This window comes from Oryctolagus cuniculus, chromosome 18, assembly GCF_051225735.1.
Source record: "Oryctolagus cuniculus isolate XC-2025 breed Fujian yellow rabbit chromosome 18, ASM5122573v1, whole genome shotgun sequence".
NCBI lineage: Eukaryota > Metazoa > Chordata > Mammalia > Lagomorpha > Leporidae > Oryctolagus > Oryctolagus cuniculus.
The window spans coordinates 22,223,621-22,244,223 of NC_142884.1; the positions used below are offsets into that span (position 1 = coordinate 22,223,621).

The window sequence follows — 20,603 nt, forward strand, 5'->3', positions numbered from 1 at the left end:
GAGACCTGCATCCCATACTGGAGTGCCTGGGCCTGCGTCCTTGCTCCACTTCCCATCCAGCTCCCAGCTAACAACGCACATGCTGGGCGGGAGCAAATGGTGGCTCAAGAACCTGAGTCCCTGCCACCCCGTGTGGGAGAGCCACACGGAGTTCCCGGCTCCTGGCTTTGGCCTGGCCCAGCCCCAGTTGTGGGCATTTGGAGAGCAAACCAGAAGAAGGAAGATCTCTTTCTGCCTTTCAAATAAGTGAAAGGTAGAATACATTTAATAAAAATAAATAGTTGTCTTTTTTAAAAACAGATGCAAATGACTGCCGGATGGAGGAGAGACCTGCGGCAGCACAGGCCTTGTCACTCTCCCAGCCCTGACTCTGTCACTGAGCGACTGGCGTGCCAGTGAGCTCTTAGCTGGTACGCGCGTGTGTCAGGCAGAGGAACGTGGTGCGCTGAAGATAAACATACTTAACACTAGTGAACCGCACTCATCAGAGGTCACGGTGGCCATCTAAGCTTACAGGTATTTTAAGTTAAAAAGGAAATGAGGGACAGGTGTTTAGCCTAGCAGTCAGGACCCCGTGTCCCACACGGGAGTGGCTGGGTTCAGGCTCTGGCTTCTGAGGCCAGTTTCCTGCTCACACAGACCGTGGGAGGCAGACGCGACCGTGTCAACAAGGGAGGCCTGGACAGTGAGGCAGCAGATGGGAGCTGTCTCCCTGTCTCCCCTCCCCTCTCTCCCCTCTCCTCCCTCTCCTCCCTTTCCCTGCTCCCTCTCCCCCCTCCCCATGCCCCCGCCCCCGCCCCCCTCCCTAAGATTCTGTTTAAAATGCTTTGCTTTCCCTTCCTGCCTGGCAGGCGAAGTGATGGAAACAGGCGGCCCAGGACGGGCCCGGAGGTGTTCAGCCGGGGGCGGTGGTGCACTGTGGGGCGCTGCAGCTCTGTGCTTTCATAGGGGAACCACCTGATGTGATACTTACTTGAGATTTTCTGAGCCCATTCAAACTTGTAGTAGACGAAAAGGAAGTAAAATACAAGGCCGCTCAGGATAAATAACACGCAGTAGAGATACTCCCACGCTGGGTTAGTGATGACTGGGGCCAGGACCAAAAACGCAGCTATGAAGGTCACCAGGATGGGGATGAAGATGGGCACCTGCAAGCAGAGCAGCGAGGGGTCAGGGCTGGCTGTGCGGCTGCGTGCGTCCGTCTGTCTTGCTGTCGATGTTTTTCACTGAAGAGGCAGCAAGGCTGATGGAGTATGGTGACCTCTACGTGACCCCTCCAGTTTTAGGAACTTCTGTCAGCTTGTCAGTCTTACCTCATCTACTCCACCTTTTCTTTTCCCTAGAATACGAAGAACCCACTGGACACCGTGTCACTGTGACACATCTCAGTGTGTCTCTGATGAGTTCAGTGCCATTCTTCTCCCTCCCTTTTGTGGTAAACAAACTGGAAGATGGACCCTCTACGCTCTACATAGAGCTTCATGTGACGGCATCCTGCTGCTGCCATTGGCCTTGGCCTCTGTCCCCCGTATTCCCTGCACACTGGTAGCTAGGTTTAGAGGCACGAATACTTCCTGGTGGAGCAGTGCACTTCCATCAGGCACATGTCTGTCCACTTTGGAATTCCTAAGGTCTGTCAGTGGGCTTAGGAGAGGGAGAGCGGTCCAGTCCCACCATGAGAAATGTCCCTGTTAACCTCCTGGTTTTGAACTGGAGGTGAAGCTTGAGTGGTTTAGCCTCTCCTGCTAACATTGCCTTGATTCATTGCTTCACCGAGGGTACAAAGGAGTCACCTAATGCTGTGGAACTGTAGAGTGAAGCCCTTCACCTGCCGTCCGGTTAGGAAGTGGCTTCAAAGACCCTCGTGCAGGGTCTGGAGTATGCTCTGTTCTTTTGCAAGGACAGAAAAAACTTTTTTCAAGAAGGGAAAAAAATTCATATATCCATACTGACATTTCCAATTCCAATGTAAGATTATATGTATTTTTATGCCTTTTTTCCCTGAAAATCTGTTTCTTAATCATGTGAACATAATTCCTTATTTGCTGTGTTCTGTAATGCACCTATAAGAAATTCCCCAGGAACTACACGAGTAGGAACGTAAGTCACTGGACCTTTAAGGCGCTGTGTGGTTGGTTAACCCACGAAGGGGATGAACAGTCCTGGTAATCCCCTTCTCCGTGGCTGTCACCTGCTTGTCACACAAGCAAGGCTTCTTTTGCTCCTTTGTTAATTTGGGGGTTTCATTTTTTCCCTTTTCATATTTCTTCCATGAGAATAAACACATATACATAAACTTATATGTTCACCTTCCACTGCTGTTTAGGAAGTAGCAAATGACACAATCATAGCTTTGCCCCTGGCCTTGCTCCTGCAGCACATCCAGAGATGCTGACATAGTCAAATGTGAAGTGAGTGATCATCCGTTTCCTGTTGCTGCTAACCATGGTGTCTGTGGCTGAAACACCATTTGAGTGTTGCCTGTTGGCTTTTGGTTTGTGTTGAATCTTTTGCTGATAGAATTGGTGCCTCAAGAAAGAACCTTGTGTATATTTTACATGTCTGCAATTTCTCTTTGGGATTGGGATAAAGGGCCAAAGAGTAAATGATTGGATAGTTTTGCCAGGTACCGCCCCGAGGGGCAGGGCTCCACACCCAGTGCCAACGGGCAAGGGAGTGAGCTCCTCTTTGCTGCCCACCTGGTGGGCCGCAAGTGCTACTTCTCCTCGTTCTGGCCTGCTTGTTTGATGAGCTTGCTGGGATTCGGAGCTTCTTTGTTTTCATGTGTAAGTGCCTTTGCATTTTTGTTTGAACTTCTAAAAAAATTTTTTTCTTCAAGGACTGGTGTTTCCCATCTCAATTGTTGGGAACTCTTTCTTTTGTGGGGGGGCGGGGGAGGATATCACCTGCAAAGACTGCCCGCCCCCATTCTGCTGTGTGTGTGATTCACTTGCTTTTTAAAAAGACTGATTTTTTTTCTCTTTATTACTTCTGGAATTTGAGTCCTGGGCAGGCTGTCTGCATTCACGGCTTACAGAGCAGTTTACACTTCATTCGCGCATCAGCACCCTAAGTCTAGAGTCTGTGGTCTTTCAGGTTTCCCACCTAGAGGTCTAACCTCCTTACATTGATACATAATTTAAATTTTAAAGAGACAGAGGGGACAAACTCTCCAGATTCCTGCTGGGCATAGTCAAGGGCCAAAAACTCAATCCAGGTCTCCCACGGCTGGGGGGCCGTCACTACTGCCTCTCAGGCTCTGCACTGGCAGGAAGGGCCAGGAACGAAACGCAGGCGCAGGTCCCACGGAAAGGGATGGGAAGTGGGCATCCTAATGCCCACAGCAGGGGATTATTTTTGTTTTTTTTTGTGTGTGTGTGTGTTTAATTTTGGGGACCGAGGTATTCTTTTCCATTATCTTTTCATTGGAATCATTTGCATAAAGGCTGTTGATTTCAGTGTGTGGATGGTATATCTTACCACTTTATTAATAGTTTGTTCTTTGATTCCTTTGTATCTTCCAGATACATAATTATACAATCTTCAAAAGGTTTTAAAGACTTTAAAAATTATTTTCTGCCTCTCACACCACAGATTGCTTTCTTCTTTCTATATCCCTTGCTAGTATATTCAAAACAATGCTAAATGGGGACCAGCATTGTGGTGTGGTGGGTAAAGCTGGTTCGAGTCCTGGCTGCTCCACTTCTGATCTAGCTCCCTGCTAATGCACCAGGGAAAGCAGTGGAAGATGGCCCAAGTGCTTGGATCCCTGCACCCCTGTGGGAGACCTGGGTGAAATTAATGTTCCCACAATATTCATTTTCCATGAACTTTTTAAAGACCCCCTCATTGGCAAGGATTTTAAAAAAAAATGTTGCACCGAAATAAACTTCCCTTTAAGTATCTTCATATAATGTACTGGGAAATTCTTTTTTTTTCTTTTGACAGGCAGAGTTAGACAGTGAGAGAAAGAGACAGAGAGAAAGGTCTTCCTTCCATTGGTTCACCCCCCAATGGCTGCTGCAGCCAGCGCACCGCGCTGATCCAAAGGCAGGAGCCAGGTACTTATCCTGGTCTCCCATGGGGTGCAGGGCCCAAGGACTTGGGCCATCCTCCACTGCACTCCTGGGCCACAGCAGAGAGCTGGCCTGGAAGAGGGGCAACCGGGACAGAATCCGGCGCCCCGACTGGGACTAGAACCCAGGGTGCCGGCGCCACAGGTGGAGGATTAGCCTAGTGAGCTGCGGCGCCAGCTGGGAAATTCTTAAAATCAGATTTTCCTGGTATTCGTTTGTTCCAGATCACTGAAAAAGGAGAACTCTGAAAGAAGCCAGAGTGATTGCGTATTCCTTACAGAGTGATTGCTCTCTCCTCCCTGACACCTCGGCTTCTCGATGTTATTAGGTTTTTCTGCTCTTGGTTTTCTGCATTCGTTATTGTGCTTTCTGAGTTGCCTGTTTTCCTGTTTATTCATCCAAGTATCGAATGTGAGGAAGTTCTTCACGTGCTGTGTAGACGGTGCCCGGGCCTCCGTCTCCTCCCACTGTTGCTCCAGCCGTGTGCGCATGCGCAGTGCCCATGTCCTCTTGGCCCCACAGGTTTGTCTTCTTGAGTTCCGGTTTTGTTGCCTCACAGAGAACGAGACTTGTATTATTTTTTGAAATATTAAATTTTCCTTTGTGGTGGCAGAGGAGGTCACGTGCCAGTCCTGTCTTGGATGCACTTGGAGAGGCGCGTGTTGGGGGGTCCAGAGTTGGAGCCGTAGCTGGTGATGTTTCCAGTCCCGGGCCTCTTCCTAGTGGAGTGTCTGGCTCCACGCTGGCTGGAGGAGGTGTGCTCGCTGCTCCCTGCCGGTCCTGCGGTCTCTGCTCACAAGCACTTCGCAAGGGTGTGGGAGCTGGATGGCTGCGTGGATGGATTTTCATCATCATCTCCTCACCGGGAGATTGTGCATTGCCAAATGATCTGGCTTTGTCCTGGGCAACGCTGTAGGCCTGAGTGCTTGTCTGACACGTCTCGCCCTTGTTTTCTGAGTTTTAATTTGCCTGCTGCTGCTTTGCCTATCCTCTTATGTTTGATTTTCTTTAATTAATTTATTTTTACAGATCATTTACTTGAGAAGCAGAGTGACAGAAAGGGCTTCCATTCACTGGTTTCCTCCCCAAATGGCCACAACGGCAGGAGCTGGGCCAATCTGAAGCCGGAGCCAGAAGCTTCTCGGGTCTCCCACGTGGGTGCAGGGCCCAAGCACTTGGACCATTCTCCGCTGCTTTCCCAGGCCACAGCAGAGAGCTGGATTGGAAGAGGAGCCACCGGGACTCGAACTGATGCCCACATGGAATGCCATGCAGCAGGCAGATGCTTAGCCCACTGTGTCATAGCGCCAGCCCCTTATGTTTGATTTTCCACAGCTTCATAAACCTTCCTGATAAAAAACCTCTCAATAAGCCAGCTGTGCACAGCTGACAGGCTCGTTCTCCCATCTCACGTCACTCATATTTCTGTCAACACTCAGCGTGTACTTCTGTCAGTCTTCTGCCCTTGAAGAGAGCCAGTCTGTGGGAAAACACTCCCTAGGAGAGTATTTTCCTTATTTCAAGTCGGAAAACTATCTTGCATTGTAAAAAAAAAATTTCAAATTCCCAGCTCGAAAACGGCTAAAGCAACAGTAGAGGTCTGCGTAGCTCACAGCCAGCACGCTGCGCGCTTCACAGGTGTCTGCGCTGAGCAGAGTCACGTGGCTCACGCAGGGCCGCCCAGCCTGACACGTGCTTCTCGCTTCCCTGGCGTGTGTGGTGCCTTTGGAATGTGACTTCAAACCTCACATGCATGTTTTGTTGAAAACTTCCTGCTGCCTTTGGCAATTTACTCATTTTCTCATATAAACATGAGCTGGAAGTGGAAGGATTAGGAGATTCAAGATTATATAGAGATGTTGGGACCGGCACTGTGGTGGAGTCCTGGCTGCTCCACTTCCAATCCAGCTCCCTGCTGATGCACCTGGGAAAGCAGTGGAAGTTGGCCCAAGTGCTTGAGCCCCTGCACCCACGTGGGAAGAAGCTCCTGGCGCCTGGCCCAGCCCTGGCCATTTGGGGAATGAACTGGCAGGTGGAAGATCTCTGTCGCTTCCCTTCTCTCTACCTTTCAAATAAACAAATCTTTAAATTTAGAGCTGTTACAAACTTCAAAAGGCAACAACAAAGGAGCCTGACACATATTCTCCCAAGAAAACATTAACCAGGAAGATGTTCTCGTGGGCACCCCCATGCAGCTCATTATCCAGGGTCTTATATGATGTGCTCCATTTCTTTTGTCACCTCCTCCCCTATTTGAGAAATGTGTCTTCTGTGGGCAGTGATGTGGCGTAATGCCTGCAGTGCTGGCATCCCATATGGATGCTGGTTCCAGTCCCGGCTGCTCTACTTCCAATCTAGCTCCCTGTTAATGCACCTGGGAAAACAGTGGAGGATGGCCCAAGCACTTAGGAGACCCAGAAGAAGCTCCTGGCTTCAGATTGGCCCAGCCGTGGCTGTTGGGGCCATCTAGGGAGTGGACCAGTGATGGAAGACCTCTCTCTCTCTCTGTCCTTCTGTCTGCATAACGGACTTTGAGATGAATAATCTTAAGAAAATAAAGTGTCTGCTGGTAAAGGCTGTGCCTTTGTTCTGAGAGTCACCCTAACCGTTAGAGCTACCACAGCTGTCAGAACCAGTGGTGGCCAGGAGGTGCCGACCCTTAGATATTTTACATGATAGGTTATATTATCTCCTATGTATGCCCACATAATAGCGTCAGCCCCTCCCTTTAGGTGTGGTCTACAAGAAGCAGTAAGGAAACTGGCTAGGCGTCCTCGCCCCACGGCTGTGCACAGGCTGGCCTGGCCTGCGGCCTGCACTGACCACACGCTGCTCACTGGGCTCTTGCTCAGTGCAGAGCCGTCTACGTCACTGTAAGAAACCAAAGCCGCTCGTGACCGCGGGACACTCAGCTTACCTTGATGGGCCTTTCCAGTTCTTTGCTTGTAAACCTCATCACGATGAGTCCTAGAATCGTCAGGCCATAAAACAGCCATGTGGCAAAACTGAAGTAATTGACGAGGGAGTTTATGTCACCAGGAATGATATAAATGGTCGCAACGATCCCCTGGTGGACAGAAGAGCAAATTTTAGGTCATCGGTGCATGGAAACCCGGTCCTCACCGCTTCGCAGACGGCCAGAGCAGCGGTTTCCCTGTGCACAGCACTAGCGTGACAGAGACCCCGGGCAGCCCACCCGGGCAGGGGTTAAACCGGACTTGGCCGTGGGGTCTGTTCTCTGAAGCCTGGGAAGCGGCTTGGGAAAGCCAAACGTTTGAAGTTGTGGTTCAACGCAAGGACTGAGCGTGGACGGGTCTGACCAGCCCTGCCTAACGGTGACTTTCCCTTCCAGAGTTCTCCACACAGGCAGGACCTCGGACGATGAAGCTCAGGTCTGGTCTGGGCCTGTGCTGGTTGCATGGCCCTGGACTGGTCTTTCCCCGCTGTGGGTCTCGCTGTCTCCATGGTGAGCAGGTTGATGGACAGCAGAGGGGTGGGGAGCTTGGACAGAAGGCTAGGAATGTGGGTGTCCTGGGACCCCAGAGTGGTGACACACAACCGAGGACCATCCCCCACAGAGGCCCTGACCTCTGAGTTGGGAGTGGCTGCTGTCAGTCACCACTAGTACAATGCATCAGTCTTCTCTGGGCCAGTGGGCCAGTGTCGTTTGTTAGAAGGACCCAGAACAAAGGACACATGTGGAAGATCCACACGGTGGCTGTCGTGGATAAATTCCGGGGGCGCAGCCAGGTGAATTGCTTGTTTGAACTGTCCTGGGTTTTGTTTCAATGCAAGGATCTTGGGAACCTGGGCTTAGCAGTGTGCATCTGTCACCGTGCAAACTGGGGGCCCTCTGCCCTCCAGGTGGGCGCTATTGTGCAGGTCCCATACGTACGTAAAAGATGATGGCAGGGGCTGGGGTCAGGCGCCTGACACTGATGTAAGAGAGCACTTTGAGCATGTGGCCTTCCCGGCCGGCCACATAAACGAGTCTGAAAAACAAGCACACAGCCATCAGCAGCTTGTCCCACAGGCCCTGAGTTAGTGTCCGAGTCCCACTCCTGAGGCCACAGAGGGCCCGCTGGGCAGCCTGGTCGCCCTCCTGGAGGAGGAACCAGGAGCGAAGAGCGGCAGAGAGGAAGGCACCCGGCATGAAGTTGGCAGAGCAGGAAGAGACACTGGAGAGGCCCCGAGATCTTTGAGGCTTAACATATGTGAGAAACACGGGTCCTGGGGGAAGAGCCGGGACCTCAGCACCTAGGGCTGCCGGCAGAGCAGACAGGCGGTGCTGATCCTATGCTACGAAACAAGCCAAAGGAGGGGCGGCTCCGCACGCAGGGATAGTCCGGTAATCTGGAGGATGCTTAACGCTTTCGAGAAAGGCACTGCGTCCCGCGTCCGAGTGCCGGCCGCTCGGCCTCTGAGCCAGCAGCAGACGGTGACTCAGGTGCGCGGGCCCAGCCCCAGCCATCACCTGCATGTGCATGTGGGGAGTGAACCAGCGGACGGAATGCAGGTTTCTCTCTCCGCTAGTTCCCTCTGCCTCCCGAGTAGATGAAAAAAAAACATGAAAAGATAATCGAGAAGATGATCTAAGCATTTCTTCAAAAAGTGGCCATAATTAAAGTTTCAATTAGAGACCAGTGGAAAAAATGGGTTGGAACCTGGATCTGAAGTACAGAGAGCTGGAAAACGCAGGTGAGAAATACAAGAAATTCACGATCAGAAACAACGTAAGGCGAATTTAAAATGCAGAAAGCTTTATGATGCGGAGACCAGCGCTCGACCTGAGACACCAACAGCCCCGGATGTAGACATCGCAAAGAAGGAGACTCTTACAGGCTACTGGATTTAGATGATGAGCCCGAGTTAGCATGAACTATAGCAAACGTCATGAGAAACGGTATCCAGAGTGATGAGGGAACTTTCAGATTGGAATTCGATGTAAGTCAGCTGGCGTTCAGGACACCGGCAAGGTAAATGCACTTTTAGATGGATGGAGGCACCCACTCTGCGCTCCCAAGTCTTCTCTAGCACGAGGACAGCTCATGGCAGGGGATTTCAAAGAGCCACGTTAGGGGCCGGCGCCGTGGCTCACTGGGTTAATCCTCCACCTGCGGCGCCGGCATCCCATATGGGTGCCGGGTTCTAGTCCCGGTTGCCCCTCTTCCAGTCCAGCTCTCTGCTGTGGCCCGGGAAGGCAGTGGAGGATGGCCCAAGTCCTTGGGCCCTGCACCTGCATGGGAGACCAGGAGAAGCACCTGGCTCCTGCTTCGGATCAGCACAGTGCGCAGGCCACGGCGGCCACTGGAGGGTGAACCAACGGCAAAGGAAGACCTTTCTCTCTGTCTCTCTCTCACTGTCCACTCTGCCTATCAAAAAAAAAAAAAAAATGTCAGTAATCACATTGACTGTAAACACAGTGTTTGCCAGAGACAGGTTGGATTTGTCCAGACAGAATGAAGCCCGAGGACACTGAGAGGCTGGAGATATGAGGAACCTGTGACCAACAACAGCCCAAATAGAGCTGCTCTGCCCACAGCCGCAGCAGATCTGTTAAGGCTTTAAAAAAGACGGAGAGTTTCTGCTCACAGAAGGAATCATCTACCGAGATATCAGAAACCAGAGCCTTCGAAACAGCAGACAAAAACTGGGCCAACTACTGTCATAGCGGAGGGTATGAACAGTACGAGTAAAAAGCTTGATAATGATAGAAAAATATGAAGCTACTGTGGAAGATACATTATTGTCAAAGCCATAGAAAACAAAAGGGGACCCACAAAATAAGGTCTTTTAAAAACGTTTTGTTCAGTGATATGTTTACTTAATTTGGAGGGCAGAGTGACAGAGCTTCACTCAATGCCTCAACAGCCAAGGCCAGTCCAGGCCAAAGTCAGGAGCCCCGAGCTCCATCTGGGTCTCCCATGTGAGTGGCAGGGGCCCAAGCACTGGGGCTCTCTTCCACTGCCTTCCCAGATATGTTAGCAGGGAACTGGATTGAGAAGTGGAGCAGGCAGCACACAAACTGGCACCCGTATGGGATTCTGGCATTGCAGGCAGTGGCTTGTTTACATGTTACTGCTGGTTTTACCTAATGATTTCATGCCTATGTGCTTGCTTTATTTGAAAAGCAGAATGGCAGATCTTTCACCTGCTGGTTCACTCCCCAAATGGCCGCACAACGCAGGGCAAAGCAAGGAGCCAGGGACTCCATCAGGGTCTTCTGCTTGAGTGGCAGAGACCAAGTGCTTGGGCCATCTTCCACTGTTGCTCAGGTGCGTGAGCAGGGAGCCGGTCTGGAAGTGGAGCAGCCGGGACTGGAAAAGGCGCTCATGGATCACAGGTGTCCCAAGTGGCGGCGCAACCTACTCTGCCACAGTACCCACCCCGAGTTTTATAGCTTCTTTACAATTGATGCAGGGTTCACATTCTATGACACTACAAAGCAATAAGAAGGCAGGAACATACAGGCCAGTAAGACCTACGTATTTAGAATTACACATTTGAACTTCAAAAAAGGCAGTGAAACTGGAAGGGCATTGATGGAAGGAAGATTTAGGCTCGAGATGCTGCTATGAGCCTCTTAAATTTCATCAGCTCTCCATAAACTGATGCGTGACTGCCCTGCATGGGAAGGGTGGGCTGGGACTGTGGCACAGTGGGCTAAGCCACTGCCTGCAGCATCAGCATCCCATATGGGTGCCAGTTTGTGTCCCCGCTGCTCCACTTGCAGTCCAGCTCCCTGCTAATGTGCCTGGGAGAGCTGTGGCAGATGGGCCACGTGTTTGCACCACTGCCACCCATGTAGGAGACCTGGATGGAGTTCTGGCTTCCGGCTTCAGCCTGCACCAACCTGGACAGCTGCGGTCATTTGGGGAGTAACCAGCAGAGAGAAGATCTCCCCTCGCCCCCCACTGCCTTTCAAGTCTTTAAAACATTTTTTTAACAGAAGTAGAGGGGGCACAGCCGTTAATTTGCTTCCTGGGGTGCCTGCATCCCATATTGGGGTGCCCGGGTTTGGGTCCTGACTCGGCTTCTGATTCCAGCCTCCTGCTCATGGGTACCCTCGGGGGGCAACAAATGACGGCTCAGGCACACAGGTGCCTGCCACCCTCATGGGAGAACCGGGCCGAGTGCCAGTCCTGGCTGTTGAGGCATCTGGGGAGTAAACCAAAGGATGGAAGATTGCTCTGTGGCTCTGTGTTTCAAAATTTTTTTTTAATGGAAGTAACTTTTGTAATTGGATTTAATTATGATAAACACTTCTGGAAAGCTAAACAGGTCAGGAGAAGTCTGACAGCAGCATGAGTCCTACCAGATTTTAATTACTAAAGCTATACAATGTTTTAATAAGCATGACAATAACAAGAACAAACCACAGTGAAACAGTGTAACAGGTGCAAGTGGGAATGATAGTGGCATTTCAAACCAAAAAGGAAAAAAAATGATTAAAAAAATAGTAGTAGGACAGCAGGTAAAGGATTAGAGAAAATAAAATTATAAGGGAACAGCTAAGTATATAATCTTAAAAGAAGGAAGATTTGTCTATGTGAGATAGAAAATTAAGAGTTCATTAAGGCAACATCCCCAATTGGACTCCATAAAAATGGTACACAACAGGGGCTGGTGTTGTGCAGCAAGCTAAGCCCCGACCTGCAATGCTGGCATCCAGGGATGAAGGGCTGGTTCAAGTCCCAGCTACTCCACTTCCAACTCAGGTCTCTGCTAATGCACCTGGGAAGGAGGCAGATGCTGGGCCAAGTACTGGGTTTTGCCTCCCACATGGGAGACCTGGATGCAGTTTCTGGCTTTAGCTTCAGCCTGGCTCAGCCCTGGCTGTTGGGGACATTTGGAGAATGAACCAGTAGACAGAAACTTGCTCGCTTGCTCTCTCCCCACCCCCTTCCTCCCTCTCTGCATTTCAAACAAACAAAACCCTTTTTAAGAAACATATAGAGGGCTGGCACAGCGGTGTGGTAGGTACAGCCTCTGCCTGCAGTGCTGGCATCCCGTATGGCCTCTGGTTCATATCCTGTGTTCCAGCTCCCTGCTAATAGCCTCAAAAAGCAATAGAAGATGGCCTAAGTGCTCTGTACCCACATGGGAGACCCAGAAGAAGCTCCTGGCTCCTGGCTTTGGCCTGGCCGAGCTCCAGTGATTGCAGTCATTTGGGGAGTGAAGCAGAGGATGGAAGACCTTTGTCTCTCCCTCTCTGTAACTCTGCCTCTCAAATAAATAAATATTTCAAAAATATATATATACAACGTAAATCAGTAGAGCACAATCCCAACTGCAAAGGACAGGTAACTCCACTGAGACGGAATATTAGATATTGCCTGGGCCTGGAGGTAGGAACAGAGATCAGCGTTCGGCAGGAGGGAGCTTTTGGGTTGATGGGAATGGCCTGGGGTTGATTGTGATGGGGTTCACATAGTTTATAAGCCTGCTAACGTAACTGAGCTGAGCCTTTACTAAGGGTAAGTTTTATGGTACTTAGACCTCAGTAGGGCTATTAAAGTTGTGTTTTTATATACTCAGAGTGAGCCACTGTTACTCGTAATAGCAGGAAAATATATGACTTTGGAATAAATCTGACAAAAGATGTGTAAGAACTGTACACCCACAACTACACCAGAACATTTTTAGAAAAAATCAGAGATGACCAGGTGAACAGCAGTCCACGCCCGTGGAGTGGGAGACTTGGCACTTCCCCGTGCAGCCCTGCCCCAAGCCCCCAAGGCTCTAAAATCCCCACAGACACGGGAAAACTGGTGACCCCTACGCTGATCCGTTGTCCCCTTTATCCAGACGGACCAAAGACCTAACGGGGAGGCCATGCAAAGGTAATGGGAGTGCCACAGGCCACTGGTCTGGACAATAGTTTCTCGTGTGTGACCCTAAAAGCACAAGCAGCAAGTGCAGAAATTGACAACGGGGGTGGCAGCCAACTGAAAAGCCTCTGCACAGGACAGAGAACAACAGAGTGAAGAGGAAACCGTCCAGCTGCGAGAAAATACTGGCAAAGCATAATCAGACTGAAGGCTGACTTCCAGAGGACACAGGGAACTCCAGAGAACAAGCAAACAACTGTGAAGGTGGACAAAGGACCCGAACAGAAAGGCCACAGCCACATGAAGCAGGCTCAGCATCACTGTCAGAGAAACGGGACTACAAGCCGCAGTGCACCGCCTCACACCTGTTCTAGCGGCCGCGATCCGAGAAGTGAAAGAGCAGCCTTGGTGAGGAGGTGGGGAGGACACTCTTGGTGGGAACCGGAATTAGCGTAGCCATTTTTGAAAACAAAACAGGGGTTCCTCAAAAAATCAAAAATAGGATTACTGTGAGATCCAGCATCCCACTTCTGGTTAAACATCCAGAAAAGTCGAAGTGTTCATTGCAGCAGCAGTCACAATAGCCAAGACACAGAGGCAGTCCAGCACCCAGGAACAAATGAAAGGCTGAGAACGTGCTGTGAAGACCCGCTGTGCCAAGGGAAGTAAGCTTGGGCACGCAAAGACAGCCAGCACATGATCTCACAGGTACAATCCCAAAATTCCAGACTCCTGGAGGCTCGGAATGGCAGAGGGGAGGTGGCCTTGGAGGGGGTGCTGGTAGCCAAAGGGAGGCCGGGAGAAGGGCTTCTGGCACCTGTTGCCCGGCAAGGTGACCATGGTTAATCACAGTGTGCCACACAAGGGGACTTCAGAAAGGTCGTGGGAACTGGACTCAAAAGTAAGTTTGTTTTGGTGCAGAAAGAATTCTGAAATCCATGTAATTTTTTTCCATCACAACACATTTTCCATACACTTTTTAAAGACTGATAAATTTCAGAGTTTCAGAATTCAAAAAAATGGGTTCTAGGGGCTGGCGGCATGGCATAGCAAGTTACACTGCCGCCTGTGAGGCTGGCATCCCACGTGGTCACCGGTTTGAGATCCGGCTGCTCCACTTCTGATCCAGCTCTGTCTCTCTCTCTCACTGTCCACTCTGCCTGTCAAAAAAAAATAAAAAATAAAAAATATATATAGTAAGTGCATGTATATATATATGTGTGTGTGTGTGTGTATGTGTGTGTGTGTGTGTATAGAGAGAGAGAGGTGCCTGACCTATTCACTTTCCTACAGTGAAAGAAATAATATCTAATATTTGCAAAGACATCTAGGATCTAGCTAGGATCTAAACATCCCTGTTCTTGTTCATCAGTCCTCTTTGGTTATATGTTTTGCTCAGCTTTGGTGAGGAAGGGAGAGAAGGAGGGGGAGAGAGAGATGGAGAGAGAAAGCAAGCCGAGTGCTTGGTGTTTGATCTATTTACTTTCTTATAGTGAAATAAACAATACCTAAGCAACTCTAAGAGAAAGATCTGTAGGGTCTATCTAGGATCTGTATCTGCCTGCTCTTGTTCAGTGATCCTCTTTGCTGTTTTTCTCAGCTGCGGAGGAAGGAACTGACTTATATGAACAGTGATACATTGAGGTAGACAACTTACCTTTTTGGGTTCTGTATTTCACCAAATACATGTGGCACAGCTGCACTTTGTAACTGCACATGCTGACACCTGAACTCTCTTTTTTGGGTGTAAGGGACAGCGGCCTCACAAGAAGTGAGGTTCACAGGAAGGGATGTCTCGTTCTCCCCTCCGGGCTCTTCTCCCTCCTGGCTATGCACAGGAAAACATATTCGGAAATTTTTGTCTTTAAAAAAATTTAAATGTGGGGCCGGCGCTGTGGCTCACTTGATTAATCCTCTGCCTGCAGTGCCAGCATCCCACATGGGCACCGGTTCTAGTCTCGGCTGCTCCTCTTCCAGTCCAGCTCTCTGCTGTGGCCCGGGAGTGCAGTGGAGGATGGCCCAAGTGCTTGGGCCCTGCATCTGCATGGGAGACCAGGAGGAAGCACCTGGCTCCTGGCTTCAGATTGGCGTAGCTCCAGCTGTGGTGGCCATTTGGGGAGTGAACCAACAGAAGGAAGACCTTTCTCTCTGTCTCTCTCTCTCACTGTCTGTAACTCTACCTGTCAAATAAAAAAAATTAAATGCTTTATTAATGCCTTTCTTTTTAGTTGAGACTTAGGGAAATCATTTCCTCACACTGTCGCCTCAACTAGAGAGGATGGCACACATCCAGCTGGGCCTAGAGGAACAAAGGAAGAAAAAGTCATGGCTGCCTTGTAATTGTTGGCAATTTCTGCATGCATGTTATATAGTGCATATCATATAGTGCATATTATATAGTGCACATTATATAGTGCATACCATATCGTGCATGTTATATAGTGCATATCATATTGTGCATACCATATAGTGCACACCATATAGTGCATACCATATAGTGATATTATATAGTGCATGTTATATAGTACATATTATATAATGCATGTTATATAGTGCATATCGTATAGTGCACACTATATAGTGCATATTATATAGTGTGTGTTATATAGTGCATACCATATAGTGCATGTTATATAGTGCATATCATATCATGCATATTACATAGCTATATTATATAGTGCATATCATATCATGCATATTACATAGCTATATTATATAGTGCATATCATATAGTGCATGTTATATAGTGCATACCATATAGTGCATGTTACATAGTTTATATTATATAGTGCACACCATATAGTGATATTATATAGTGCATGTTATATGGTGCATACCATATAGTGCATGTTATATAGTGTATATTATATAATGCATGTTATATAGTGCATATCGTATAGTGCACACCATATAGTGCATATTATATAGTACATACCATACAGTGCATGTTATATAGTGCATATTACATAGCTATATTATATAGTGCATATTATATAGAAGTGTTTTCATGCTTCACAACAATCAGAAAAGATACTCTTTCCAATAAAATTCCTCAGTAAGTTCTAGCTGGAAAAGCAACCTGGCTTTCCCCTTCCCCTTACAACTTCCCACAGATCTGGAGCCCTTATGTATCTCCACCAGACCGAACTCCGAGGATGATCTTCCCTATGGCAATCCACCATCGGGATGAGCCACTGAAGCCGGTGGGGAAGAAACACAAGCACCTCGCTCAGGTTGCGAGAATATTTCACTGAGTAGATTCTATCCTAGACATTACACTAGAGCCAAGTGACATGGCTCAAAAGACATGCTTCCTTCAAGGGAATTTATAATAAAATATGAATGACAAATGACTATATCATAGTTAAAACTTGGGGGGTTACAAGTAAGAATATGAGAGCAGGTTAGAGGACAAAAAATAAGAATTAATAAATCCTTCAGAAACTAAGGTAACAAGCTAACAAAACAATTAACAAAACAATAATGAATCCTTTCTTATCAATAATCACTTCAAATGTTCATATGTTAAACTCCCTAATCAAAAGACAAAGTAGTTAAATGAATCAAAAATTACCCAACTATATGCTGTCAGTGAGAAACTCATTTTATCTATTTTCTATCTATCTATCTATCTATCTATCTATTTATTTATTTTGACAGGCAGAGTTAGACAGTGAGAGAGAGAGAGATAGAGAGAAAGGTTTTCCTTTTCCATTGGTTCACCTCCCAAATGGCCGCTACGGCCAGTGCACTGTGGCTGGCACTGTGGCTGGCACTGTGCCGATCCAAAGCCAGGAGCCAAGTGCCTCCTCCTGGTCTCCCATGCGGGTGCAGGGCCCAAGCACTTGGGCCATCCTCCACTGCCCTCCCGGGCCACAGCAGAGAGCTGGACTGGAAGAGGAGCAACTGGGACAGAATCTGGCGCCCTAACCGGGACTAGAACCTGGGGTGCCAACGCTGCAGGCGGAGGATTAGCCAAGTATGCCACAGCGCCAGCCAAGAAACTCATTTTAGATTTAAAGACACACATAATCTGAAAATGAACAGATGGAAAAATATTTCATGCAAGTGGCAACCAAGAGATAGCTACACTTATACCAGACAAAATAGACTCTAAGTCAACAACTATCACAAAATACAAAGAAGGATGTTATAAACTGATACAAGGGACAAATTACTACAAATAGAAAAAATAAATATATGTAAGCTCAACATAAGAGAACATAAGAGGAAACATTGGCAGGACTCAAAGGAGAAAAAAAACCTCCAACAATAATACAAAATTTCAATACTGCACTTTCGATAATGAATAGAACATACAAAGAGAAAACCAACTAGGAAACAGAGGTCTTAACACCCAAGACCAAATGGACACTGCTGCCCTCAGTTTGGATTTGCCAATACTGGTTCCACAACAGATCCTGTATTATCACCAAAGCTGTTTCAGTTCCTGCTGGTTGTGGTCCTGCATCAATTCTACCCAGCCAGGTTCCTGCCAGGAGACATGGCCTGCTGAGACTCCTTGGTAGGCTTGCCAACCTCTGCCCCCAGTATTTCGTCAAGCACTCCTGAAACTTGGCTCTGGCCCCATTTGTCTATAGGCTGATAGCAGTTCTACCCACCTAGAAACCCAGTAGAACCCCTAGGCACACAGCCTGACCCTGGTTACATTGTGAATCAATGCAACAGCCCTATAAATGGTCTCTAGTCCTTCGAAAACCCAGTCTGAGAAAAGGCCTGTTCACTCCAAATCCGCTGGGAGACACAGCTGTCTGTGACACTGGAGGCGGGCCTGAGAACTGTCTTGGCTGTGGACCTGAAACAACCCTTACCTCAGTTATAGCTCACTACGACCACCAACTCAAGTATGGCCACTAAGGCACCCAACCAGTGAGCCACAGGAACCTTTACAGAGACCTAGTTGAAGCTAACCTGCGTGCCTGGCAACAGAGGCACTGCCCTGAAGTGGGCAATCATCCTGGTACCTAGCCACTAACAGGTCTGAAGCCTGGGTTTAGGGAATCACAACAGATAATCTTCTCTGAATTCCGAGACCTGCTATGACAGGATGTAACAGAAAAAGCCAGAATGCAAAGATCAGTGTGAATACCAGCGTTGTCAGTACAGAGACATTGATGCATGACCACAAGGATCAAGAACAATCAGAGAGGCGTCGGTGCTGTGGTGCAGCGGGTTAACACCCTGGCCTGAAGTGCCAGCATCCCACATGGGCACCAGTTCTAGTCCTGGCTGCTCCACTTCTGATCCAGCTCTCTGCTATGGTCTGGGAAAGCAGTAGAAGATGGCCCAAGTCCTTGGGCCCCTGCACCCGCATGGGAGACCAAGAAGAAGCTCCTGGCTCCTGGCTTCGGATGGGTGCAGCTCCAGCTGTTATGGCCCTCTGGGTAGTGAACCAGTGGGTGGAAGACCTCTCTCCCTGTCTCTACCTCTCTCTGTAACTCTGTCTTTCAAATAAATAAAATAAATCTTAAAAAAAAGAACAGTCAGAGAAATATGGCATCACCAAATGAGCAAAAAAGGTGCCAGTGATTGACCCCAAAGAGATGCAGATGTGTGATCTGCCCAACCAAGAATTCAAAACAGCCAGTTTAAGGAAGTTCAGCAAACTTAGGGAATAATTCAGAAATGTAAGCAGAAATATTTAACATAGAGGTTGTGACAGAAATGTTGAACACATTTTGGACCTGAGAAACAATGCATGAAATGAAAAGTTTAATAAAGCACACTGACTGCATAAAAGTCAGTGAGATCACCAGGCTGTTCCAAGCCACAGATTCCATTGGGAACAAAAAGCAAACGTATGAAAAGTGATGAAGAAAGCTTATGCCATCTGTGGAACAACATCAAAAGAGCAAATTTTGAGTTCATTGAAGTTCAAGAGGGAAGAGAGAAACACAAAGGGTAGAAAACTTATTTAAAGCATAAAACTTTCCAAATCTGGAGACAGGCACCCAGGTACAAGATCAACTGTCACCAATGAGACTCACTCCTGATAAGACTACTCCAAGACTTACGCTAATCAAACTGTCAAAAGTCACATATAAAGACAGGATCCTGAAAGCAACAGGGAGAAGCAGCAGGTGACATCTAAGGAAGTACTCACAAGCCTAGAAACAGACTACAGGCTTCTCAGCAGAAACCTTATGGGCCAGGGAAAAGTAGGATGGAATATTTAAATTGCTGAAGGAAAAAACTATCATTGGAGAATACTGTACCAAGTACAGCCATCCTTCAGAAATGAGGGGCGGGATAAGGCTTTCCCAGACAGACAAAAGCGGAGAGAGTTCATCACCTCCAGACCCATCTTACAAGAAATGCGAAAAAGGAGTTCACGCTGAAAGTATTCTAATTAGTAGCATGCAAACATCTGAATGTTTAAAGCTCACTGGCTATAGGGAGTAAACAGTAAATTCAGAATACTCTGAATGGTACTGTAATCATGGTGTATAAGCTACATATCTTTAGTATGAAGATGAAAAGACAAACTATCAACACTTACTAAAAGAATTAAAAGATATGCAACATAAAATTGTAAACTGTTGCGGCGGGTGCTATGGCGTGGTAGGCCTCCACCTGTGGCTTTGGCATCCCCCATGGGTGCTGGTTCGAGTCTCGGCTGCTCCACTTCCAACCCAGCTCCCTGCTCATGGCCTGGGAAAGCAGCAGGGAATGGCTCAAGTGCTTCGGTCTCTGAAGCCACATGAGAAACTCAGAAGAAGCTCCTGGCTTCCGGCTTTGGATTGGCCCAGCTCTGGCTGTCGTAGCCACGTGGGGAGTGAACCAGGGGATGGAGATCTTTCAGCTTCTCTCTCTCTCTCTCTCTCTCTCTCTGTAACTCTGCTTTTTAGATTAAATAGACAAATCCTTAAAAAATATAAATTGTTACATCAAAAATTCAAAATGGGGAGACTTAAAACAGAATTTTCTTTTTATACAAAGTTGAGTTGTTGTTAGTTTAAAGTAGCCTGTTGTCACTGTGTTTTTCTGCTAAGCCAGATAACTGCAAAGCAAAAACCTACACCTACACCAAAATAAAAAGCAAAGAATCAAAACGCACCATTAGAAAAATCAATCACAAAGGAAAACTGTAAGATGGGAGAAAGGATCTATAAAACAACTAGAAAACAAGAGGGTGCCAGGAGTAAATCTGTACTTAATAATTACCTGTACTTAATAATTATCTGTACTTAATAATTAAATATATTAAATTCTCTAATTGCAAGAAACAGAATGGTTGAATGGAGCAAACACAAGACCAAAGCATATGCTACCTACAAGAGACTCACTTCACCTGAGAAGATACACATAAACCAAAAGTAAGGGAATAGAAAATGATATTCCATGCAAATAGAAACCAAGAGAGAGCAGGGTTGGCTATACCAATGTCAGACAAAATAGATTTTAAATCAAAAACTGTCTCCAGAGACAAAGATCCTTCTATTACATTTTTACAACATGATATATAACAATGATACATAATATATATATATATAATATCCAACCTCAGAGCACCCAAGTATATAAGACAATTATTGATATACTTTACTGAAGAAATTGATAGCAATACAATAATAGAATACTTCAACAGCTCACTTTAAATAACAGAAAATCCAGATTGAAAAATCAATAAATAATGGACTTGGACAACATCGTATACCTAATAGACTTAAATATA

At 47.6% G+C, this 20,603-nt stretch overlaps 1 protein-coding gene across 4 annotated transcripts in view; it reads right to left on the reverse strand.

The window, feature by feature from the left end:
* The window catches only part of LOC103346641 (b(0,+)-type amino acid transporter 1), a 33,584-nt gene that overhangs the window by 1,648 nt on the left and 11,333 nt on the right, over positions 1–20,603 (reverse strand). For all 4 annotated transcript variants that reach the window (XM_089319521.1, XM_089319522.1, XM_089319520.1 and 1 more), the window contains 3 exons: positions 7,972–8,068; positions 6,994–7,143; positions 974–1,148 (listed from right to left, as the gene is read on the reverse strand). In XM_089319521.1, the coding sequence (XP_089175647.1) occupies positions 974–1,148; positions 6,994–7,143; positions 7,972–8,037 (391 nt within the window). In that variant the 5' untranslated portion in view covers positions 8,038–8,068. The remainder of the gene's footprint in view (positions 1–973; positions 1,149–6,993; positions 7,144–7,971; positions 8,069–20,603) is intronic.